Source organism: Colias croceus, chromosome 2, assembly GCF_905220415.1.
Source record: "Colias croceus chromosome 2, ilColCroc2.1".
Classification (NCBI taxonomy): domain Eukaryota; kingdom Metazoa; phylum Arthropoda; class Insecta; order Lepidoptera; family Pieridae; genus Colias; species Colias croceus.
In genome coordinates, this window is record NC_059538.1 from 8,104,163 (window position 1) to 8,126,021 (window position 21,859).

Sequence of the window (21,859 nt, forward strand, 5' to 3'; positions counted from 1 at the left end):
TGTTCTAGTAGGTACACAAGGTGCCGGCCGCTCCCGGCGATTTGCCAAATTTTACGCAATAGCTTATCCATTAGGTTATTATCTTAAACAGGAAGACAATGATACAAATCGTTTTTTTTTTTTTTAACTATGTTTCATGTATGTCTGTTATATCTCATCTTCTTGTTTAAATAATTCAGATGAAATGAAAATTTAGTTCACCGATTTTCCTTTATCTTTTTACGAGGAATTGTGGTTGGCATTTTGACTGTTTGTGTTAGCTTTCAAAAAAATATCTCTTCTTGTTCCTATCGAGCGCGAGCGCTTGGAAAGTGAAAGCGCTTGAAAAAAAGAAGAAAGAAAATAGGTACATTTAATCACAAATACAACATTTTAGCTGACATTACATTTTAAGAACAATAAAAAATACATTGGATATATTCTAGTATTTGGACAGTATTTGTGATAAGGTTGACTACTCAGCATTTGCCTCTCTGTATTATAATATGGGAATAGATTGGTTATTAAATGTCACTTTGATAATCATATTTTATTAAAAACGTTTTAAATGTATGGTCCTAGATTGCTGGTACGCACTAAAAACTCAATACAGCGTATACAAAATGCCTGCGCTCGTTTTTGTTGGGACATACCAGCTCGGACCCATATAACACCAATCCTAAAGTCCAATAAAATCTTAAATATGGAGAGTAGGCGGCGACTGCACCTAGCTTCCCTACTTTTTAACGTGATCCTGACAAAAGCTCCCGCCTACCTCTACAACAAACTCAAGTGGATGGATGACGGCAATCGCTTATATGAAACACGGGCGTCTATGTATAAGCTCTCAGTTCCCAGAAATTACACAGCGGCTTTCAGGGGAAGCTTCACATACAGCGCTACTAGGTGCTGGAATAATTTGCCTCCACCAATAAGAAATTGTAAAACACTGCAGAATTTTAAATGTAAGTACAAAAAAGTTGTTCTTGCACAATTTCTTAACCAGCCCTAATAGCGCTAAATGTATAGCCTTATATTATTACGTATGTTATTATATATCTATATTATTACGTATATTTTTCATTTTCCAATATATGTATATATTATTATTTATTTTAATCTCAGTAACCCTTTTATATTTAAATATTATGTATGTACAAGTAAGTTTATAATTATCTACTTATTATGGATTGTCAACTTTAACTACCTATATAACATTTAATCACCTATTGTTTCTTTTTTTTTACTTTTTAAATTATGTATTAGCTCCTAATTTAACCACCCAGAAGACCGTTCTGGTGCTCCAAGCGTAGCAAGTCGAGGGGACTACTGAAAACCGGCGCCTCTCCTCTAATACGGAGAGGCAAATGCTGAGTAGTCCACCTAGTCACGAATACGATATTAAGATATTTGAATGTATTTAATGTATTTTAAGATTTAATTTTTTTCCATGTAAAGTGTTTAGTTATAAGTCAAAAATTTGTAAAAGTATTTGTGATTAAACGTATTTTCTTTCTTTCTTTCAAATGTGTAATGCAAATTCATGCGATTTTTTAATCACATTAAAACTGATTAAATTATTTTACCTATTTTATGTGTAAATTACTATTATCCACGCTATTATCGGATACCTTTTATGAATTACAAACTGTAATATTATGTAAACGAGTATGTTTGCGACCTATGTTTGCGCATGGTTCAAACGTTACGGTCAATTAGGAAATAATAGCAAAAGGTTTCAAGCCTTGTTAAGGATTATTTCAGGCCCTACGTTACGCGTTAATTTTCTAGGATAAAAGATAATTCTATTTGAACAAAATTTTTCATTTTCAAGTTATTATTATATATATATATCCTTATTTGATAAGGAATGCAAATGTTATTGTAGATATTTGATTTGGAGATAATTTTCCGATGGCGTTTACTTATACAACATTTGGTACCTAAATTACTATCTGAAACAGTTATAAATTTAAAAATAATGTGGCGTTTTATTTATATAAAAAATTATTACATTTAAATTTCATTAGAATGAAGTAGATACAATGTACAAGGTGTTTATTATTTAACACGTTAAGGTTAAATGGTAATTATAAAGTGTTCAGAGTAATATCACAGAATATAAATGTAGGTTTTATAGCAGTACATTCATATTTACTGAAATAGAACTTTAATTATAACAGACCTTACAAACATCGATTCAACCTGGTTTTTTGAACTTACAATAGGTACATAAAATTGAAACGCTATTAATAATATCCAATGAATACCTAATAAGTAACATTGTAAATTTTAATATAAAATCACGAGTCACTTGAGTGTGTGGTGTAACTGAATTGAAATACATTGTAAGTACTAAGCGCCGGTCATGGGATAGTTATAAGTCATGTCATGTACGACGGACGACTATTTTACGGTTATGAACATTTGACTTTTTGACGTCATTGTAAAATGCGAAAGAAACAAAGAGATAGGTCTGAAAAAGGTCTAAAAAATGGTTTACTTACATAAATTATTATCAATCAACTCGTCAATGAAATACAATATGGAAGCCAATATTTTTCTTTCATTTACTACCAAAATGTATCAGCATGTTAATAAATAAAATAATCCCACAAATATAAATAGTTTATTTATATTTTGGTAACAGGGTGAAATCGAGATACAAGGTTCCTTTGAAACGGTGTCAAAAACTTCTCTATTTGAGGAACTATTGGAGGAAGAAGAGCCCACGCAGGAGGAGGAAGCACGCTTACAGACACAAAGGCAAAGGGCTATGTCTATTCAGGTACTTTATTTTTTACAATAGCAGTATTTTGTTATATTTAATACATTGACACTTACAATAATTACGATTGTTAGTAATTATGGATTCAATTGCTTTCATTGATGCATAGGTACTTATTTAGGGTTAATACTCTGCGTTAGTTGTAATAATAAAATCGTCATTTAAGCAAATATTGTGGAGAAAATTTGTCTTTTATTTAAATAATTAAATAAGTGTTACAATCGTTACTATCTAATAAAATATTTCAGTCACAAGTATCCAGTGTGAGTACGACATTGGATGCGACAATGGAACCTGATGAGGAGCCTCAGGAAACTGCTGAATTGATGGAAAAAGGTAAGATAATAATTACTAGGCTAGCTAAACTATGATCTTAACTAATAGTAGATCACTACATAGTATTTATAAAACAAAGTCGCTTTCTCTGTCCCTATGTCCCTATATCCCTATGTACCTTTGTATGCTTAAATCTTTAAAACTACGCAACGGATTTTGATGCGGTTTGAGGTTTTTTTTAATAGATCTAGTGATTCAAGAGGAAGGTTTTAGTATATAATTTAATAGGTTTTAGACAAAGGGGCCATCCATAAAGTACGTCACACTAATTTCATGAGTTTTTGAGCACCCCCCCGTCCTTGTCACAGGTGGTCACATTTCTAAGACCCCCCCCCCCTCCCTAGTGTGACGTCACATGTTTTGCAATATAACATCGAAAAATTTTTAAATTAAAACAGCAGTTCCGAATTTAGTTTTTTTATGAAATCAACATAATATCAAATATTTGAAACAATAACAAAAAAATAAACTAATGAACAAATATAAATTGTCAACAAATCAATTTAAACCGTATTGCCCTAAACTCTAAAGATAGAGTTGGACATATTTTAATATTTTTTAGTTTAATTTATATTTCTAATTACGCGATTAGTACCTCTAGATTTTGAAATGTGATGTCACGAAACTTAGGACCCCTCCCACCCCTTGTCACACCATGTCACACTTTGTCGACCCCCTCCCCCCCTCTTTACGTGTGACGTACTTTATGGATGGCCCCAAAGCGGGCGAAGCCGCGGGCGGTAAGCTAGTATAATAATAAAGCAAGCTATAGGTACCTACGCTCTAAATTTACAAAGTAATACAAAATTAAATTTTTGCCTGTTACATTGATATTAAAGTTATTTGACAATGTTATAACTGAAATTATTATGACTTGTAACTTTATGATGCGTTATTAACCTATATTTCACTATCATGTTAATTATTCGAAATGAACAGTGAACTGATAAATAAGGAAACAGGCACGTGCTTATATTAAATCACGTCAAGCAAGTGCTGATAAAAGTCGAACGGATATTTTATTAAATATTCAGATTACTCATGACATTGATATAGCGACAACTTTGAACACTGGGTAGTGAAGCATGACTTTGCAAAACATTAGTGGTAATATCTTTTACTGCTTTTGTTTTTTTTTTTTAACAATATCGCAATATTGCCAATTCATCGCACAAAATCAAATTATATTATTTCAATGAAAAATATTTCAGAAAACGATGACGGTTAAAAATCTGATAATATAAAACATAAACAATGATTGTACATATATTTGCGTCATGAAATATTCTATGATATTGCATAGCATGCAATATTCATATAAATATAAGTAGTACCAAATAAATATATTTACATTCTTTCAAAAAAATCTCTTCTTGTGGTTATTTATATTTTCATGAGGTTTTCACTGAACGAAACTTCTTATCGTAATCGTGCGTCTCACGATTGAACGCAATCGAATGTGGGCGTAGCCAGTATCATGTACATACGTGCTTCTTTATCGTGAAACAATCGTCATTTTCTAAAATCAATGCATGAAATGGCAAAATATGATTGAACCATTATTGGAGGTCATAGTTGCTGTATCACCATTTGATGTATTTTAGTTTTAAGGAGTCATGATCAAATAGAACATAATATTATCTTAAATTCTTTAACCGAAATTTTGATATCGGAAATCTATCATAATTTAATCTAAAATGATCTCATGTTACCTTTTTATTTTACACTGAAGTAGATGAATGCTGCTACTAAGTATTTAATTTATTTTCAATTTAACATGAATAATTTACTTTATCGAAGTGTACCTGTAGTAGACACGTATTCCCTAATAGGAAAAGTCCTATTTCAGCTAACAGGATCGCATAAATATTGAAATTCCCTCACAGGTCGAGTGCCTACTTCGATCTACAGGAAATACTTCCACGCGGGCGGGAGCTGGTCACTTCTTATCTTTACGATTTTCTTTATTCTCCTCGCACAGCTTGTGACCTCGGCTGGTGATCTTTGGCTGACCCACTGGTAATTGATTATTTTTACTTCTATTATTAACTTATTTATTTTATCGGTTATAACTTATAAGGTTATTTTTCAGAAAATTATTGAAAATACGAAATTGTTCCTAAAATAATTTCATTATTGGTTTTCCATTCACCGGTACATTTGGTTATTCATTGTTTGTAATTTACGTTACTCTTCTTCATAAACTATAGGTAACTATAGCCATAGCGATTTCGCTCTCCGCTATAATATCCAAGTAGATGATAATATTATGAGTTATGACGGTTTGGCAACATCGCCTGTTTGGACATTTCCTTGTGTTGAATTGTGGTTGGATTAATGTAACCGGCGACGCAGACGTCGCCCTGGCGTCTTAGTAAGGGAACTATTAATAATAAACATGATGCCTGTATATGAATACGGGATTGTTTTCACAAATTTCAGCATCTTTCTTAAAACATGCTTTCAATTCAATTTTATTTTCAGGATGAATGACGTAGAAGCGACGCACGAATTCGAAGTATATTCATTAGGAAAGATGACGGATAGTCCAAACATCACTGATGTAAATGATACTCTGTCAGTACTGGATGTGACTACTGACGCGTCGCTCCTAGTAGCCACTGAATCTACGACTACAATGAACCCAAATCTCACCGTTATTGGTACAATGATGAAAACAGCAATCACAATGCAGAATATAACATCTCACGACCAACCGTTCGACCACTCGTACTATATTTATGTATGGGCGGCTGCTATTGTAGGCTGTATTTTGTTTACTACTGGAAGGTTAGTAAAATTCTCTATATATCTTTGTACTAATACTTATATGTTTTTGTCTCCTTTGTCTCATTAGCATAAGACTTGAATTTGACTTAACAACAAAACGCTATTCATCATTCGTAAAAATAACTTTGTCCTACTTTGTAAGTATATAATTGAGTAGTCATCGACGTGCGATATAGTTTGCTCGTTGGGTTGTTTTATTTTTATGCCTTTAAAGATTTGCTCCGTTATTTATACAAATGTTCAGAAATGAATAGAAATATGTAAATCTCAAATTTCAATAAGCGTTGTTAATTATTAGCATTCGTTTTATAGGCAAATAATTATTTTATTTTCTTAATAAATGCGAAAATAACTCCGCACGTATAGAGCAAAAAATCTTGATCGTTGTCGTCAATATTTACATAGATATACATAGATTATATAGTACCTATATTATATAAAGATTTTCTGCTTAATGTACAGTCAGAAGCATAAATATATTACTATTTGCAGATTAGCAAAAATATCTGTCACAAGAACGAGTTCAATAAAATCTGTCTGCCCGTATACAGCAAAAATATCTGACATTAGTAGGCAGCATAATAAAGTGGCATCAAAATTATGTGACGAAAATGTACAACAAATAATTGTGATAACCTCACACAGCATAAATATGTGACGTCACCTAGGAGGCAATAATATCTGACACAATTTTATATATCTATATTTCGATGTGATTCCTCATATTATAAACCATAAATATGTGACATCAACTAGGTGGCAATAATATGCCGGGCGGTGGAACGGGGAATGTAATCCATCGTCCGGTGCGGTGAGGCGACTTGAGACGTGTTCCGCTCATGCCGCCAACGGGAGGGAAGAGCAGGCAAACCTCCTTTCCTGTTCTTGGCTTGCGCCTGGCCTAGAGATGGGCTGCCGCCGAGGGGGTCGTGGAAGAATTCTAACAAATACCCGCGGCCCCATCATTAAAGCGGCTCGACGGAACACAGTGGGGTTTTAGTCGGTAAGAATCCGACATAACCCACGGCTCCTCCCCAGGGGGCCGTGGGTATCTTTGGAAGATTTCCCCACTATTAAAAAAAAAGGTGGCAATAATATCAATATTATCTGACACAATTTTATATTTCTGCATTTTTCATCGATTCCTCACAAAAAGCATAAATGTGTGACATCGTCTAGGTGGCAATAATATCTGACACAATTTTATATTTTTGCATTTTGCATTGATTCCACACAAAAATCATAAATATGTGACATCAACTAGGACGCAATAATATCTGACATCAACTAGGAGGCAATTAATATCTGACAAAATTTCATATTTAAGTATCTTGCATTGATTCCTCACAAAAAGCATAAATATTTGACATCAACTAGGAAGCAATAATACCTGACATCAACTAGGAGGCAATAATATCTGACGCAATTTCATATTTCTGTATTTTGCATTGGTTCCTTACAAAGAGCATAAATATGTGACATCAACTAGGTGGCAATAATATCTGGCGTCCATGACATGTTTGATATATTATAACATAGAGCGCCGGTATATGTCTAACGCGATCATTGAATGACGACATTCAATTGAATGACTAGGCCGAACGTTGATTTTGCAACCGTCACTCAACGTCCAACTAGTTAGCGGATTATAACATAGCCTAAGGGATGTTATAATCCGGATGTAAGGCTCGGCATATTGTTGAACTAGCTTCCGCCCGCGACTCGGTCCGCGCGGATGTCGGTCTTCGCGTGGATGGTTTATTTCTCCATTTTGAGTAACTCTGACAATGACATCTTATAAATATCTATTGGACCCAAATACGGGTAGGCCTATAATAATACGCAACGTGTGTTCGCGGTTCTACAGAACAACGTCTATGGATAAAACTGAAAAATTAAGATTAATTTTTTCTGCGTATTTTTCCAGGATAAAAAGTTTCCTATTTTACGCCCAGGATAATAAGGTATAATTATACCAAGTTTCATCGAAATCGAACCGTTAGTTTTCACGTGATGCCTGAACATACAGACAGACAGACAGACAGACAGACAGACAGACAGACAAAAATTTTTTTAATTACATATTTGGGTTTGGTATCGATCCAGTAACACCCCCTGCTATTTATTTTTTCAATATTTTCAATGTACAGAATTGACCCTTCTACAGATTTATTATATGTATAGATAGATGAATATTGCGTTCATTGAAAAACAAAAGTTGCTGAGAATTTACACTATCCACAAGAAGACGGTTGCGAGCAGCGCTGGCGCCTATTTCTGTGTATTTAAAAATTATATCGAACTCAACCACACCACCATATCCAGACCAACGACTACTGTGCTAAATGACGTTTAGAAATTGACGAGTTGTCCTTTAGTCATTAAATAAATGTCGCCATGAATGAAATGAACGCGCCAGTCATTCAATCAAATAGCACATTCTACCAGATGACTGCGACATAGGTATATAATTATTATGTCAAAAGCCGCTAACGTCAAACAAAACAAAATAAATTCGAAATGTGACATGCTAGCCGCGGATAGATCATAGAAAATATATCACTAGTGAATATTTCAATTTAATCGTGATATAATATTATGATATATCTAGACATAAATGTATTATGCATACAATAAATAACGTAAATAATATTTATTTGTTTTGTAAATTTTAAATTCAACTGAAAATATAATCGTGTCAGATATTATTGCCTCCTAGGCGACGTCACATATTTATGCTGTGAGAGGTTATCACAATTATTTGCTGTACATTTTCGTCACATAATTTTGATGCCACTTTATTATGCTGCCTACTAATGTCAGATATTTTTGCTGTATACGGGCTGACAGATATTATTGAATTTGTTCTATAGTCCTTTCCACCTAAGATGATTTCTGTGACACATCGATTTTTGACACGTGTAGAGATGTCTTTATTGAAATCGTATCAATTGTTTCCGATAATCGATAATATTTTATATGGAAATGAAATCGATTTGAATAAAGTACCAAAATTAGTTTTTTCGGCATTTCGCCAACAATTAACTAAGGAAACTTAGCAAACAACAGCAAAAAAAAAGTCAACAATAACAATTAGTAACAATAACAGAATACCACGTAAAATATCAATACATATAAAAATGCAACTTGTATACAAGGCTGACGCACTCGTACAGACGATTGACTCGATTGTCAAACGATCACAAGATGAGCGCCGATTATATGTTTTCCAACTCTGATTTTTCAACGATCCATTTCATGTACACGAATTGCGTAGGTATTATATTTTTGTGTTATTTTATTTTATTTTTCATTATAATAAACTAAACAATACTGTTTTTGATTTATAAGCTTAAGATGTTTCATTTTTATATTTTTGGTAATAATGCCGCCATAAAATAAAAATACTATGCACTAAAATTATTTTGGCGTTTTAAACATAAAATACGTAATTCGGAACACGACGAAGTGTCACAGGAATCATCCTACGTGAAAAGGACTATAGTGACAGATATTTTTGCACATCGCCCCCTAGGCATATATTATTGCTCGTGACTGTACTTATGTATGCATATATGTATAACGTATCTATATGGTACATACTAATTTTTGTAATGCACGACACAGTCAAGGACGGAAAGCTATGATAAGTAGACAAATAAACATTTTAAGGAGCACTGATTCATCATCATTTTTTTATAAGTAACACAGATAATAGTTACTTATTAGTAGTAGTATTACTTTAGGTAATTATTAGTTAGTTGAACAATGAACCGAACCGAAAGGAATTTTTCAAATCGGACCAGTAGTTCCCGAGATTGGCGCGTTCAAACAAGCAAACAAACACTTCAGATTTATAATATAAGTATAGATTACCAAATAGGTAAGTAGCGAATGATTAATTCATAATTGACTCAGTAATATCACAGTAATATCTAGAATAAATAATGTTATACCGTATACGCGCTGTTATCAATGACCCATGTAAATATATTGCATAGACACTCAATGCACGGAATAAACATTTATTCCAAGAACATTCTTGATGATAGTTTTATCAAACGAATAACTGCTATTCGAGTCATTGCACTTTTATTCTTATTTGGGTTATAAAGTTTTCTCTTCTTTTTGTTTGTTAAAAGGGAATTAACTAATTTATAGGACCTATGCATATGTTTAAAGACGTCTTAGGAAATTAACGCACACGTGAAATGATTTACATAAATATGGGAAATACAAACGTAAAATTTGGTCGTAGTTAAAACCTCTTTATTCCTGAATGATTAAGGTTCAATTTTATATATTCAGATTCTCACATCTCTCTTGGCTTCTCAAAGTACTTGTTCTCATATTACGCCGCTATCGATGACGTTACGTTAAAAAGATTGCAGTTTTTTTGTGTCTAGGTCAAATCAAGGTCAACAACATGACTTTGTATTGACCTACACAGTACACTCATATAAGTTTGTACTTATGCGAAGTGTAATATATTTGCCTATATCAAATATGCATTACTTAGGTATTCACTCTTCAAAAAAAATCACACATCCAATCTATGTACAAATTTGTAGTTGTCAAGCTTTCTGTGTTTTATCTGATGACAAATTAAATAGGTAAGTACTAGCTGGTCCCGCGACTTCTTCTGTGTGGAAAAATAAACATCAACCCTTCGTACATCAGCTATCTGCCAGTGAAAGTTATAAGTAAATGTCTTCAAAATCTATTCAGCCGTTACTGATATTAACCGGAACAAACTAACAGGCAGACACAAAATTGTATTATAGAATAGGTACTTGTCATAAATAACTTTACATATTATTGTTATTCTTGAAATTGACCATTTAACAATATTTCAGATCGCTAGTATTCCTGTTCGTGTGCATGCGGAGTTCGATAAGGCTACACAATCGTATGTTCAGCAACATTCTCGCAGCGACGATGCGTTTCTTCGACACGAACCCGTCGGGACGAATCCTAAATCGATTCTCGAAAGACATGGGCGTGGTGGACGAAACAATGCCCAAAATGTTCTTGGACAGTATTCAAGTGAGTGATAAACTATTATAATAAATTTTTCAATATATGTAAAGTGAATGATATTATAAATAAAAAAATGTGTGAGTCAAAAACGGCACATTATCAACTACGTACTACATGATTAAGTCGTCAAAGTGACTAATGTGTGTAATACAAGTCAATAACTGCGTTAAAAACAACCGACTTCAAACATGCACTTGCAACATTTACAAATACCCACAGACAAAAATGCTCATAAAATAAAAACTACTGGGCCTATCCGAATAAAATTTTTATGGGACCAATTCGACACCATCCCGCATCGAACAAAAAATCGTAATCACGTAAATCGGTCCAGAAACCTCGGAGTAATCGGTGTACATACATAAAAAAAAAAAAATAAACATACCGGCCGAATTGATAACCTCCTCCTTTTTTTGAAGTCGGTTAAAAATGTGGCTAATTGGCCACTGTGCCACTCCCGGTGCGAAGCTCTAATAACCTATCTACAACGTTTTACTTATAGTATTAGTATTATTGCCTAAAAGCTATTTATGTAAAAGAGAGAGAAGTAGATAATACCCCATATATACTTAACGACACATGATTACATAAAATAAACATTCAGATAATTCTATTCTCGTGCCAAGGTCATGGAAAATTATGATTTTGCAGGTATTCATGGTAATGGCGGGTATAATTATTATGGTGGCCATTGTTAGTCCGTACATGTTGTTAACAACGATAATCTGCGGCATTTTAATGTACGTATGGACTCTAGTATACCTCGCTACAGCTCAAGCTATAAAAAGGTAAGTGAAATAAACTCTCAATAAAAGATAAAAAAATATCTAAGTACCTACTTAGTTGATCCGGTGCAAACTAACAATAACATTCTACTTTATGATTAACCTATATCTTGTGTACTTATGTTTATAGCAAGATCTTTGTCCGTATAAAAATGTCGGAGCTAAAGCCTTCTTATCTCAATAAAATATGCGAATAAAGTTTACAAACACAACATTTAAATATTTACAATTAGCACTTAGCTCATTTTACGACCAGATCTAGTGCACAATAAGCCGAGCGCAAACGGCTTTATGATAATTTAAATACAATGAATAATCTTCTTAATTAGATGCTATATAAGTTGTTCCGTATCTACGACACTATTCAAATTAGCACTGAAATAAGGATTAGAATAATATAACTAATAATTATGGAGGAAATTTTCCAAATATTATAATTATGTAACTAGGTGTATTATGTAGCCAATTTATAAAAATTCCGCGACGATTTGTCTTAAAACCATTATGATAAAAGATTCCTTTACCTTCACCTATATTTAATATTGTTAATCTAGGTTATGTATAGATAAGATACGAAGATGGCACGCATATTCAGTATTAATATTGTTGCCTGTGTGCCCTAACATCCTATAAATATATTTATTACATTCTGTGAAATGCAAAGAGATAATGAGGTTATCTATGTGCCGAATAGCAAAAAAACAACTTTGTCAAGACAAACAAACAAATTTTGCAAGGAGAGTAAACAAACATAAATGATGTGCCATGATGACTCAAAGCAGTACTAATTCAATTCAATAACTATTATCTATTTATTTTAATCTCACATCATCATAAGTGAGTTTTCACTTATGATGATGTGTGTAAGTTTTTACAAAGCCAAAAAAGCCCTTTTTTGTGTTTTTTTTTTACCAAACAGTACATAACTCTAACTAGTTTAAATAATAATAAATATAATAAATAAATATTACCTTCTAGAATCTAGTGTTTAAAAGAAATTTAGCAAAACAAAAAGAAACATTTATATTTAAATCCCACAGGATGTAGTGCGTGATGATGACATAACTCTTAGACCTTATTAAATAAATTTAGCAAAAGCAAAAAGAAACATTTATTTAAATCAAACAGGGTGGAAGGTGTGACCCGTAGTCCCGTGTTCTCGCACGTGTCGGCGAGCATGGCGGGGCTCGCTACAGTACGGGCGTGCAACGCACAAGACATGCTGCGTATACAGTTCGATGATAAACAAGATGTTCATACTGCTTCTTGGTATGTGATTTTTTAGTTCTTTTTTATGTTCATAGAAAGTTTATTGTTGCTAACTAGATAGTATGTTAGCCTATTTGTGACAAATGATAAATTGCAAGATAAAAGTGTTTTGAAAAAATATTTATTGATACTTGACATAGTTAACTCTAGAAAGTAAGATAAAAGATGATAAACCAATAACTATCGGAAGAAAAACACTCTGGTGTACGTTTGATAAAATTTTTGAGATCGATCATTTTTCTAGGGCAGACTGTCAAAATAATATTTCGCGCATGTAGGTTAAGAGTTTCCAAACTCATAGCTTTTAATTTTTTTCTCAGGTACTTATCACTTATCACCAATACAACTTTCGCGATTTATTTGAGTTTGATATCAGCGGGGTATGTGGTTGTTGTTGCCTATACTTTCCTGTTATGCGATGACGGTAAGGAAAACAAAATTTTTAATTTTTTTTAAGTGGGGAAATCTTGTTTAGGTTCCCCAGAAAAGAGCCGTGGGTTATGTGGGATTATACCGATTAAAACCTTAACGTGTACTAACGATGCGGGAAAATTGAAATACATAGATTGTTTGTTAAAATATAGCAAAAAATAAAAATACATATAAGATAAATTATTTTCAGCCACAACAAAATCTGGAAATGTCGGTCTGGCTCTCAGTCAAGGTTTAATTCTTGTAAACATGATGCAACACGGCATTAAACAAACAACTGAAGCGATATCACAAATGATAAGCGTGGAGCGAGTCATTCAATACACGAAGCTGCCTTTGGAGAAGTTGGAAGGGGTTTCCCCGCCAAAGGAATGGCCGCAACGAGCAAGACTAGTTTTTAAAGATCTATATTTACGATATGATGCGGAAAGCGAACCTGTGCTGAAGAATTTGAATATCGTCATTGAGAGTGGATGGAAGGTATGCAATAACAATTATCTTGGTCTTGTTGCCGGCACGTAATGTGTGTGTAGAGCAGTGGTGGCTCAGTGGTGAGACCTCGGACTTCGAATCGATAAGTCCGTGGTTCGAGACCAGGCTAGCGCGCAGGAAATAAATTGATTTTTCAATTTATCTGCGCATGTTGTAACATCACCACTGCTCGAACGGTGAAGGAAAACATCGTGAGGAAACCGACATGTCGAAGAATTAAAAAGTTCGACGACATGTGTCATCCGCCAACCCGCACTTGGCCAGCGTGGTGGATTATGGCCTGTACCCTCATAGGAGGCCCGTGTCCCAGCAGTGGGAACGTATATGGGCTGATGATGATGATGATGATGATGAATGTGCCCACTTTTTAACGTTGTGGGTTCCCCCACCACGCTACTTTTTGTTCAAGAAGTTTGCCGGGCGCTATTTGTATTAATAATGTGAGTTGTGGCTTTCCTAAAACCGCTTCAGGTATTTTTACTTGGAACAAACTCCAAGTTTAGTAGTGCTAGACTTCATTCAAATTCTCGGAAAATTGCATATGTAGGTATCGAATTTATATTTTTTTGGTTTTTATGGCATTCAAATGCTTTATAAATATAAATTTATAAAGAATAGAAAAAATTCGATCACGAGGCGGGACTTGAACCCGCATCCTTCGCGCCATTCCGGGGCGGATGCCTCACCAACTCAGCCACTCGTGACCCGCCTGAGTAATCGAATTTATTCTATTCTTTCAGTTTTATGTGTCTTAAGGGACACACCGCGCGCCATCTATTGAGATGATTTAACAACCATCTCAACCAACATGAAGCACTTTTCAGTGAATACAACATTGTAACGATGGAACACGACCTTTTCTTGAATTTATATTTTTTTGGTTTTTATGGCATTCAAATGCTTTATAATAATATTATAAATTTATATATGTAGGTATCTCCACTTAATTCATAAGCTCGAATAAAATTTTGTTAAAACACGATTGTGTATGATATAGTTGATCGAAATTATACCTATTATGGACAAAATTATTTTAGGTTGGTGTAGTTGGACGCACTGGTGCGGGCAAGTCGTCGCTCATAGCGGCTCTGTTCCGCCTGGCTCCTATCGATGGCCACATCTTTATCGACGATTTGGACACGGGAGACATCGCTTTGAAGGTATTATTTTATTACTTTACTTTTATACATTGTCAAAAAAACGTATTTACCTATTTAACATGTGAAAATATAATATTGATGTCGAAATTGTTTGAATATGGTAATTGGTCCAGTTTCAAGCGACGATTTTAAAAATTTCCCATATTTTTAATAAAAATAAATCCCATGAATACTATCGGCGTAGTAACTAGTTAGTTACAATATGTCCACCAGGTCACCTTGTAGGTAATCTAAATCTTTTAGTACCTAAAAGTATGTATGTTTCTTTATTTGTATCTTACATTTTTATTTTTCAGCAATTACGTTCAAAAATATCGATTATCCCGCAAGAACCAGTCCTGTTTTCAGCCAGCTTGCGTTATAACTTGGATCCTTTCGACAAATACACCGATGCTGACATCTGGAAAGCCTTAGAACAGGTATGTCTAATAGTTCTATTCATTGTAAAACAATTGCATTATATGAAAATAGTATTGTAAATTCATAATAATGACAAAAGCTATAATTATCATAATAATGATTTCCTATAAGTGAGATATAAGTAGCTAGTAGCTACTCGGTTTGGATTTATGAGGTAGAATATTCTTGCGATAATTATTATATTACCTACACCATGAAACCTTATTACTTATCCTTATAAATTCCCATCCTTTCTTTCGACAAGTCCTATACTCACAATAAATAATTGCCTGGTTTGAATTTAAAAGAAAACACGTCATAAGAATGTGATTATTGGGTCATAAAATAGCAAGATAGGGTTATTTATGGCATCAAGTCGGGCAAATGCTCTCATCATCCTAAAATATTATCTGTCACATTAATTAATAAAAAATATAAATATCCTATCTATAACAATAAATTTTATTGCTGTTGATGACCTTAAAGCCTCGTATTCACGGTAAACATACCTATCTTAAGCAAAAGTTGAATAACAATATTGCTGAAACCTTTGTTCAAATGTTAACGCTCCTCAGGCGGGACCATTTCATCATACGTTATCAATTCTGAACACATTTGAACAATGCCATTATAAGTTAAACGCGTATATAGATTACTATCACAAAATTCAATATTTAAAAACGGCACAATAAACGCAAATAGTGAATTCAAGTTTCGTGAGCGAAAAACATACAGTGGTAGGTAAAATGTGGGTAATAATAAGCAAAATAACTTAATAAGCCAAATTTCGAATTCGTGCCACTTCCCCCATCTTTTTACTCATAATATCATTGCACAAAAACATATTGTTGACAGCAATTCTGAAACATTGTTGATTCAATTTTTTGCTAAAAAAAATATTATGTTTACAGCTATGAATCCTACATATACATATTATTTAATATAAATGCGAAAGTTTGAAGATGGATGGATGTTTGTTACTCTTTCACGCAAATACTACTGAACCGATTACAATGAAATCTGGCAAGTAGCTGAAAACGTAGGCTACGTTTTATCCCGGAAATTCCACAGGAACGGGAACTCTGCCGTTTATTCTTTGAAAGTCTTTTACAAATCACATAAAATAAGTATAAAACATTGTCAGGTGGAGTTAAAGCACAGTGTGACGTCACTAACGTCAGGCGTAGAGGCGGGCGGGTCGAACTTCAGCGCGGGCCAGCGCCAGCTGCTGTGCCTCGCGCGCGCTGCGCTCGCCAACAACAAGCTGATGGTGCTCGATGAGGCCACCGCTAATGTTGATCCCAAGTACGTATGCGTGTAGGATAGATGTACGTTTTAACCGACTACAAAAAATGGAGGAGGTTATCAATTCGGCCGGAGTTTTTTTTTTTAGGTACCTATGTACACCGATTACTCCGAGGTTTCTGAACCGATTTACATGATGCTTTTTTCGTTCGATGCGGGATGGTGTCGAATTGGTAATAATTATCGTTTTTTTTTTACAGCACTGATGCTTTGATTCAGAAATCGATACGTAAGCATTTTAAAGACTGTACCGTGGTTACTGTCGCTCATCGATTGCACACTGTTGCAGACTCCGACCGTGTTGTGGTAAGTTTAAAATTAATTTAAGTAACTACTTTACTAAAATTGATTAGTAGCTTTTTATGGATATTTTTTCTTAGAAAATTCTTTAAATATTCTTAGGGTTCATACGCACTATGCGGGTAGCCGTCCGGCGGACCGCAGGATGCGGTTGCGAATGCGGCCAGCCGGACGGCTACCCGCATAGTGCGGTTGAAGAACCGTTGCGATTTGCGGTCATGTCGATTCATTTCAAAGATGGAAATGGAAGAAGTTGCAGCTATTTACTACATTTACACACGTTACGTATAGAAGAAAAGCAAAGAAAGAAGTACTGGGTGCATCCTTATTTGCAAACACGAGATGAGAGCAAGCATTTTGCAACCACGTGCACACACTCACTCAATGGCGGGCAGCCGCAGACTGAACCGCACAGTGCGTATAGCAACCGTCCGGCTGGCCGTCACTCGGGCCGCAGCTCTCCGAGCAACCGGAGCGGTCTGCGGGTAGCCGCATCGCAGTGCGCATAGAAATGAATATTACGTACATAATTGTGCTTGCGGTCAGCCGGACGGCTACCCGCAACGCGGCTACCCGCATAGTGCGTATGAACCCTTAAACTTGTTATTAACATTGAATGAAAGTTTATGTACATAAATTATAGAAATTTATGCAAGATTAGAATATTATCTACAATCTACATAATGCTTTTTAATCATTACAATCCAATAATTACTCTGTTAACATTAAACAGGTCATGGAAGCAGGGCAAATAGTGGAATGTGGCCATCCACACGACCTATTGCAAAAAGAAGATGGCTATTTCACTAAAATGGTGAAACAACTTGGAGCGGCTTCAGAACACAGCCTGCGGGAGGTTGCACACAATGCATACTTACAACACATCAAATATGTGGACGCTGATGATCAGCAAACATAGTGTATAAAATCTTAATATTTAAATTTACAATATGTTACCATGTTTTAAACTCTTGTGTTCCCGACCCTTGATCCTTCCTTTTTCTTAAATCCCAAATCCAGTGTTATGTAAGCAATACATATGTAGGGCCTATATGTATAAGCAGTGCAATGCATTACGTATTTGTTGAATTTGCTTTCTACAAAGTTAAAGCTACTTAAGAATAGTGACAAATAATACTGGGTATTAGAATTAACCAGTCAATTTTATTTTTGAGATTATTTTTTTGTACAATGTACAAGCATATACGCATAATTTGTAAAATGAAAGCGATATGTCATACGATAAACACATTGTTAATGTAGTAATGTAAGTACAAAATTCAGAGCTACTTAATGCTTCAAGGACCAAGATATTTTACTTTGTCACAATACTTCTATTAGATGTAATTTAGTACCTATGTACATTTGTTAAGGAAACTTTAGTTATAAACTATACTATTACTATTATATACTCTTTCTAAATATAGATAAATGTTTGCAAGTTCTATTAAACTGCCACTATAGGTATATTTTAATGTAAAAATGGATGCTAATTGAGACTTAATTGTGCCTCTTACTATGAAACAAAGTTAAGTACTTATTTATTTTTAAATATTTTATTATAAAAGACTACTTTGTGCTATGAGATAGAAATATTATTTATGGAATAACAAAGAATTGATGTCAAAATAAAATAAAATGAAACCCACCAATTTGAATTTTTATTTAATTTTTTGAGTAAATTTATAAATAACCCTTTTTGTAATTACCCAAATGCACTGTAAAGTATTTAAACATTTTTGATTCATTATTTCATTAAAAAAGTGATTACTTAGTAAAAATATTTATATTACTATTTATATTCACATTTCAAAATACAAAGTGGAATCTTACCCTTAGAAACATTTTATATCGAAAATAAAGATTAATTCAGCCTTTACAATAGTTTGCTATAAAAAAATGGTTATTACTTTTTAGTTTTTACATTAGACAAAAAGCTAAAATTATTTTATAAATCATAATTTCTCATATACATTTACTGTGATCAGTAAATATAGAGTTCTCTTCTAAATAAATATAAATTCACTTCAAACTAATTGAACTTTGCCATTTTTTACCAAATCGGCTATAAATTTATATTGCAAAATATGCTGCGAGCCCTCTGAAACAAGAATGATTAATTATAATTAGTGTTGTTATAATAAATTTTAAATATTAATTATAAAACTTTTAGAGGACATATTAAAGTTACTGAAATTTATAGGTACTAATATTATAAAGCTGAAGAGTTTGTTTGTTTGCTTGATTGTTTGTTTGTTTGTTTGAACGCGCTAATCAGGGGAACTACTGGTGCGATTTGAAAAATTCTTTCAGTGTTAGATGGCCCATTTATCGAGGAAGGCTATAGGTATAGGCTATATATCATCACGCTAAGACCAACAGGAGCGGTGCAATGCGGCTGAAACCGCGGGGAACAGGTAGGTAGTGTTCAATAAAATTATTCCTCAGTTACTTAAAATAAAAAAGGTACAAATGAAACTTACCTTCTAAATCAATTTCTTCATCTTGATCACCAAATAAATCTTCTAAAACTATACCATTTACAGTTTCATTTGCTTTCAAAAATACATGAGATTGTAAATTTGGCATTATTGCCATTTTATTCATTTCAAAAGTTTGCATATTACTTGGTACACTATTTAGGACTGTTTGTTTTAAATGCTGTTCCATGTTGAGTAAATATTCCTGAGCATACCTATATTCAGACGAAGTCAAGTAATTGGTACCAGACTCAATTCTTTGTTTCTCTTCATTTACAATTGTGATACAGTATTTTTCTATTTTATCTAATCTAGTTTTGAGGTAATTGCAAATCATATACTTTATCCGGTTTAATTCCATTTTGTGTATCGAAGCCCGAAGGTCTGTTTTTGGTAGTTTGTTTATATTACGCTCCATGTGCTGTATTTGACCTAACATACATTCTACCATATCATTACGATGCGGGAGTATTTCCGGAGAAAGTCGTTCATTTTGCCAGCTACTTTGTAATGTTTTTAATACAGTTTCAGCCGTTATCTCTTCTTCTTCGTCACTTAAATCTATTTCTTCTGTATCCATTTGATGAATTAGTTTTTTACTCAAAATGAAGTAGTTTTCTATAACATATCACTTTTTAAAGCTTTGATAGATCACGATACGAATGTAAATTAAATATTTTACATTTAAATAAAAATTAAAGTAATAGGTATGTAAGTAGGTATTTCAAAGTTTTCAACTATAAAATAAACAAGTAATTATCTTCAACTTTCAAACAAGCTGACCAAGCTGACACTTGACAGTTGATTGTTAAAATAATGACATTTGAATCTGACATTTACGATTATTATTATTTCAGCAGAAAATAATTAAAGAACAGATAATAAGGTTCTTCCTATTCTCTGTGGCAATGGGTACCTAGAAAGTAATATATACTATATATGAGATAACACTCGCAGGCGTTTCCCCTTTTGCCGAGGTATAAGATTATTCGAGTCGAAAAATCTTATGCTTTCATAAAAACTACTTGCGTAATCGATTACAACCACTCTGCGTATTCGTAAAACATCGAAAGGACGTCTGCGAGTGCTCCGCTAAAAAATCCGTTTTGCACTGTCAAATCTTGGAGAAGCAATTCAAACATGTCGAATATTAAAAAAGATGGAATAACCCTTCATTTGTGTATATTTTTTTATTTTTTTAACGTACATTTCTAATTAAATGCAATTTCTAATAATCGTCGATGTATCGTTTAGCGATATGATCAAGACAAATAATCGAGTCATGTTTACTCGTTCATTGATGCGGCCCCACGAGACTATCATGGAAAGAAAATATACAAATTTAATCTTTATAAACTAAGAGATAAAGTTGAATTTAAAACGCGATAATGAACCGCATTCCTAACGAGACTATCTTTTAAAGAAATACAAATTTAATCTTTATGAATTAAGCGATAAAGTTGAATTTAGACCGCGATATTGAACCGCACTCCCCACAAGACAACTTGGAATGAAATACAAATTTAATCTTTATGAACTTAGGCATAGAGTTAAATTTAAAAACTCGTCGCTTAAAAGGTCGTATTTTTACGACTTTCGTGTCACAAATTATTTTTGTGAATGTGTGATGGTATTTCAATAGTGTGAGTTACCCTCCCCGCACCAAAATCAGCAGAAAGTTTAGTTACTAGAACATTTGCCAGCGTACTCCATCCATTACTTAATGATCTAAGTGTGGATCTAAGCTTCCACGGTACCTAGCACAAAACATATGAAAGACCTCTTTTATATGTTCTGTCATCTGTGGTACCTAGCATACGAATGGTCGCTAGCTTTATTCAATTATACTAGCATTCATGCATGCTTCGGTCGTTGGTAATTTCGAAAATGTCTTTTACTCACACTCGCACGAATACACAAACCCACAAGTGTAGGAGAGGGTAGGTGTAGGATGGAGGACCACATTTGAAAATGTTATAGATTTCTCTAATTTTCTCTATTTTCGCAGCTGTGTCGGAGCCGATTAATCACATCAAAGCTCGTGAACCTCAGTCCTTCTCGTACTTAGTTCTCGTAGTCTCCTACATATTCGTGGGACCTATTCGCTGTAGTGGCTGGGACCTTGCTGGGACATATTCACTGTAGAGGTATTGTATTAAACTCACAAGTAGGATCCTACAGAGGTTTGCCTTTTTCTAATTCGTGACCTCTTCCGTGTAATTTATTTGAACCTATTTTCAGTCATGGATGATGGTAGTTATTCACATATAAAAAATGGAATGGAATTGTGGGAATAGAATTGTT

At 33.7% G+C, this 21,859-nt stretch overlaps 2 protein-coding genes across 2 annotated transcripts in view; one reads left to right on the forward strand and one right to left on the reverse strand.

Annotated features, from left to right (window-relative positions):
• LOC123698510 (ATP-binding cassette sub-family C member 4-like) overlaps nt 1-18,668 on the forward strand; it is a 42,615-nt gene extending 23,947 nt beyond the window's left edge. The window contains exons 11-24 of the mRNA XM_045645162.1: nt 2,630-2,767; nt 3,016-3,103; nt 4,990-5,122; nt 5,588-5,893; nt 10,750-10,939; nt 11,585-11,721; nt 12,847-12,987; nt 13,308-13,411; nt 13,610-13,899; nt 14,949-15,071; nt 15,368-15,490; nt 16,615-16,775; nt 16,976-17,081; nt 17,809-18,668. Coding sequence (XP_045501118.1) covers nt 2,630-2,767; nt 3,016-3,103; nt 4,990-5,122; nt 5,588-5,893; nt 10,750-10,939; nt 11,585-11,721; nt 12,847-12,987; nt 13,308-13,411; nt 13,610-13,899; nt 14,949-15,071; nt 15,368-15,490; nt 16,615-16,775; nt 16,976-17,081; nt 17,809-17,994 — 2,226 coding nt within the window. The 3' untranslated portion in view covers nt 17,995-18,668. The remainder of the gene's footprint in view (nt 1-2,629; nt 2,768-3,015; nt 3,104-4,989; nt 5,123-5,587; nt 5,894-10,749; nt 10,940-11,584; nt 11,722-12,846; nt 12,988-13,307; nt 13,412-13,609; nt 13,900-14,948; nt 15,072-15,367; nt 15,491-16,614; nt 16,776-16,975; nt 17,082-17,808) is intronic.
• A 390-nt stretch (nt 18,669-19,058) lies between these two features.
• On the reverse strand, nt 19,059-20,287 carry LOC123702331 (DNA replication complex GINS protein SLD5). The gene is made up of 2 exons (XM_045650053.1): nt 19,559-20,287; nt 19,059-19,176 (listed from the first exon to the last, which is right to left on the reverse strand). The coding sequence occupies exons 1-2, from the start codon at nt 20,133-20,135 to the stop codon at nt 19,103-19,105; spliced, it is 651 nt and encodes a 216-aa protein (XP_045506009.1). The 5' UTR covers nt 20,136-20,287; the 3' UTR covers nt 19,059-19,102.
• Between the last annotated feature and the right edge of the window lie 1,572 nt (nt 20,288-21,859).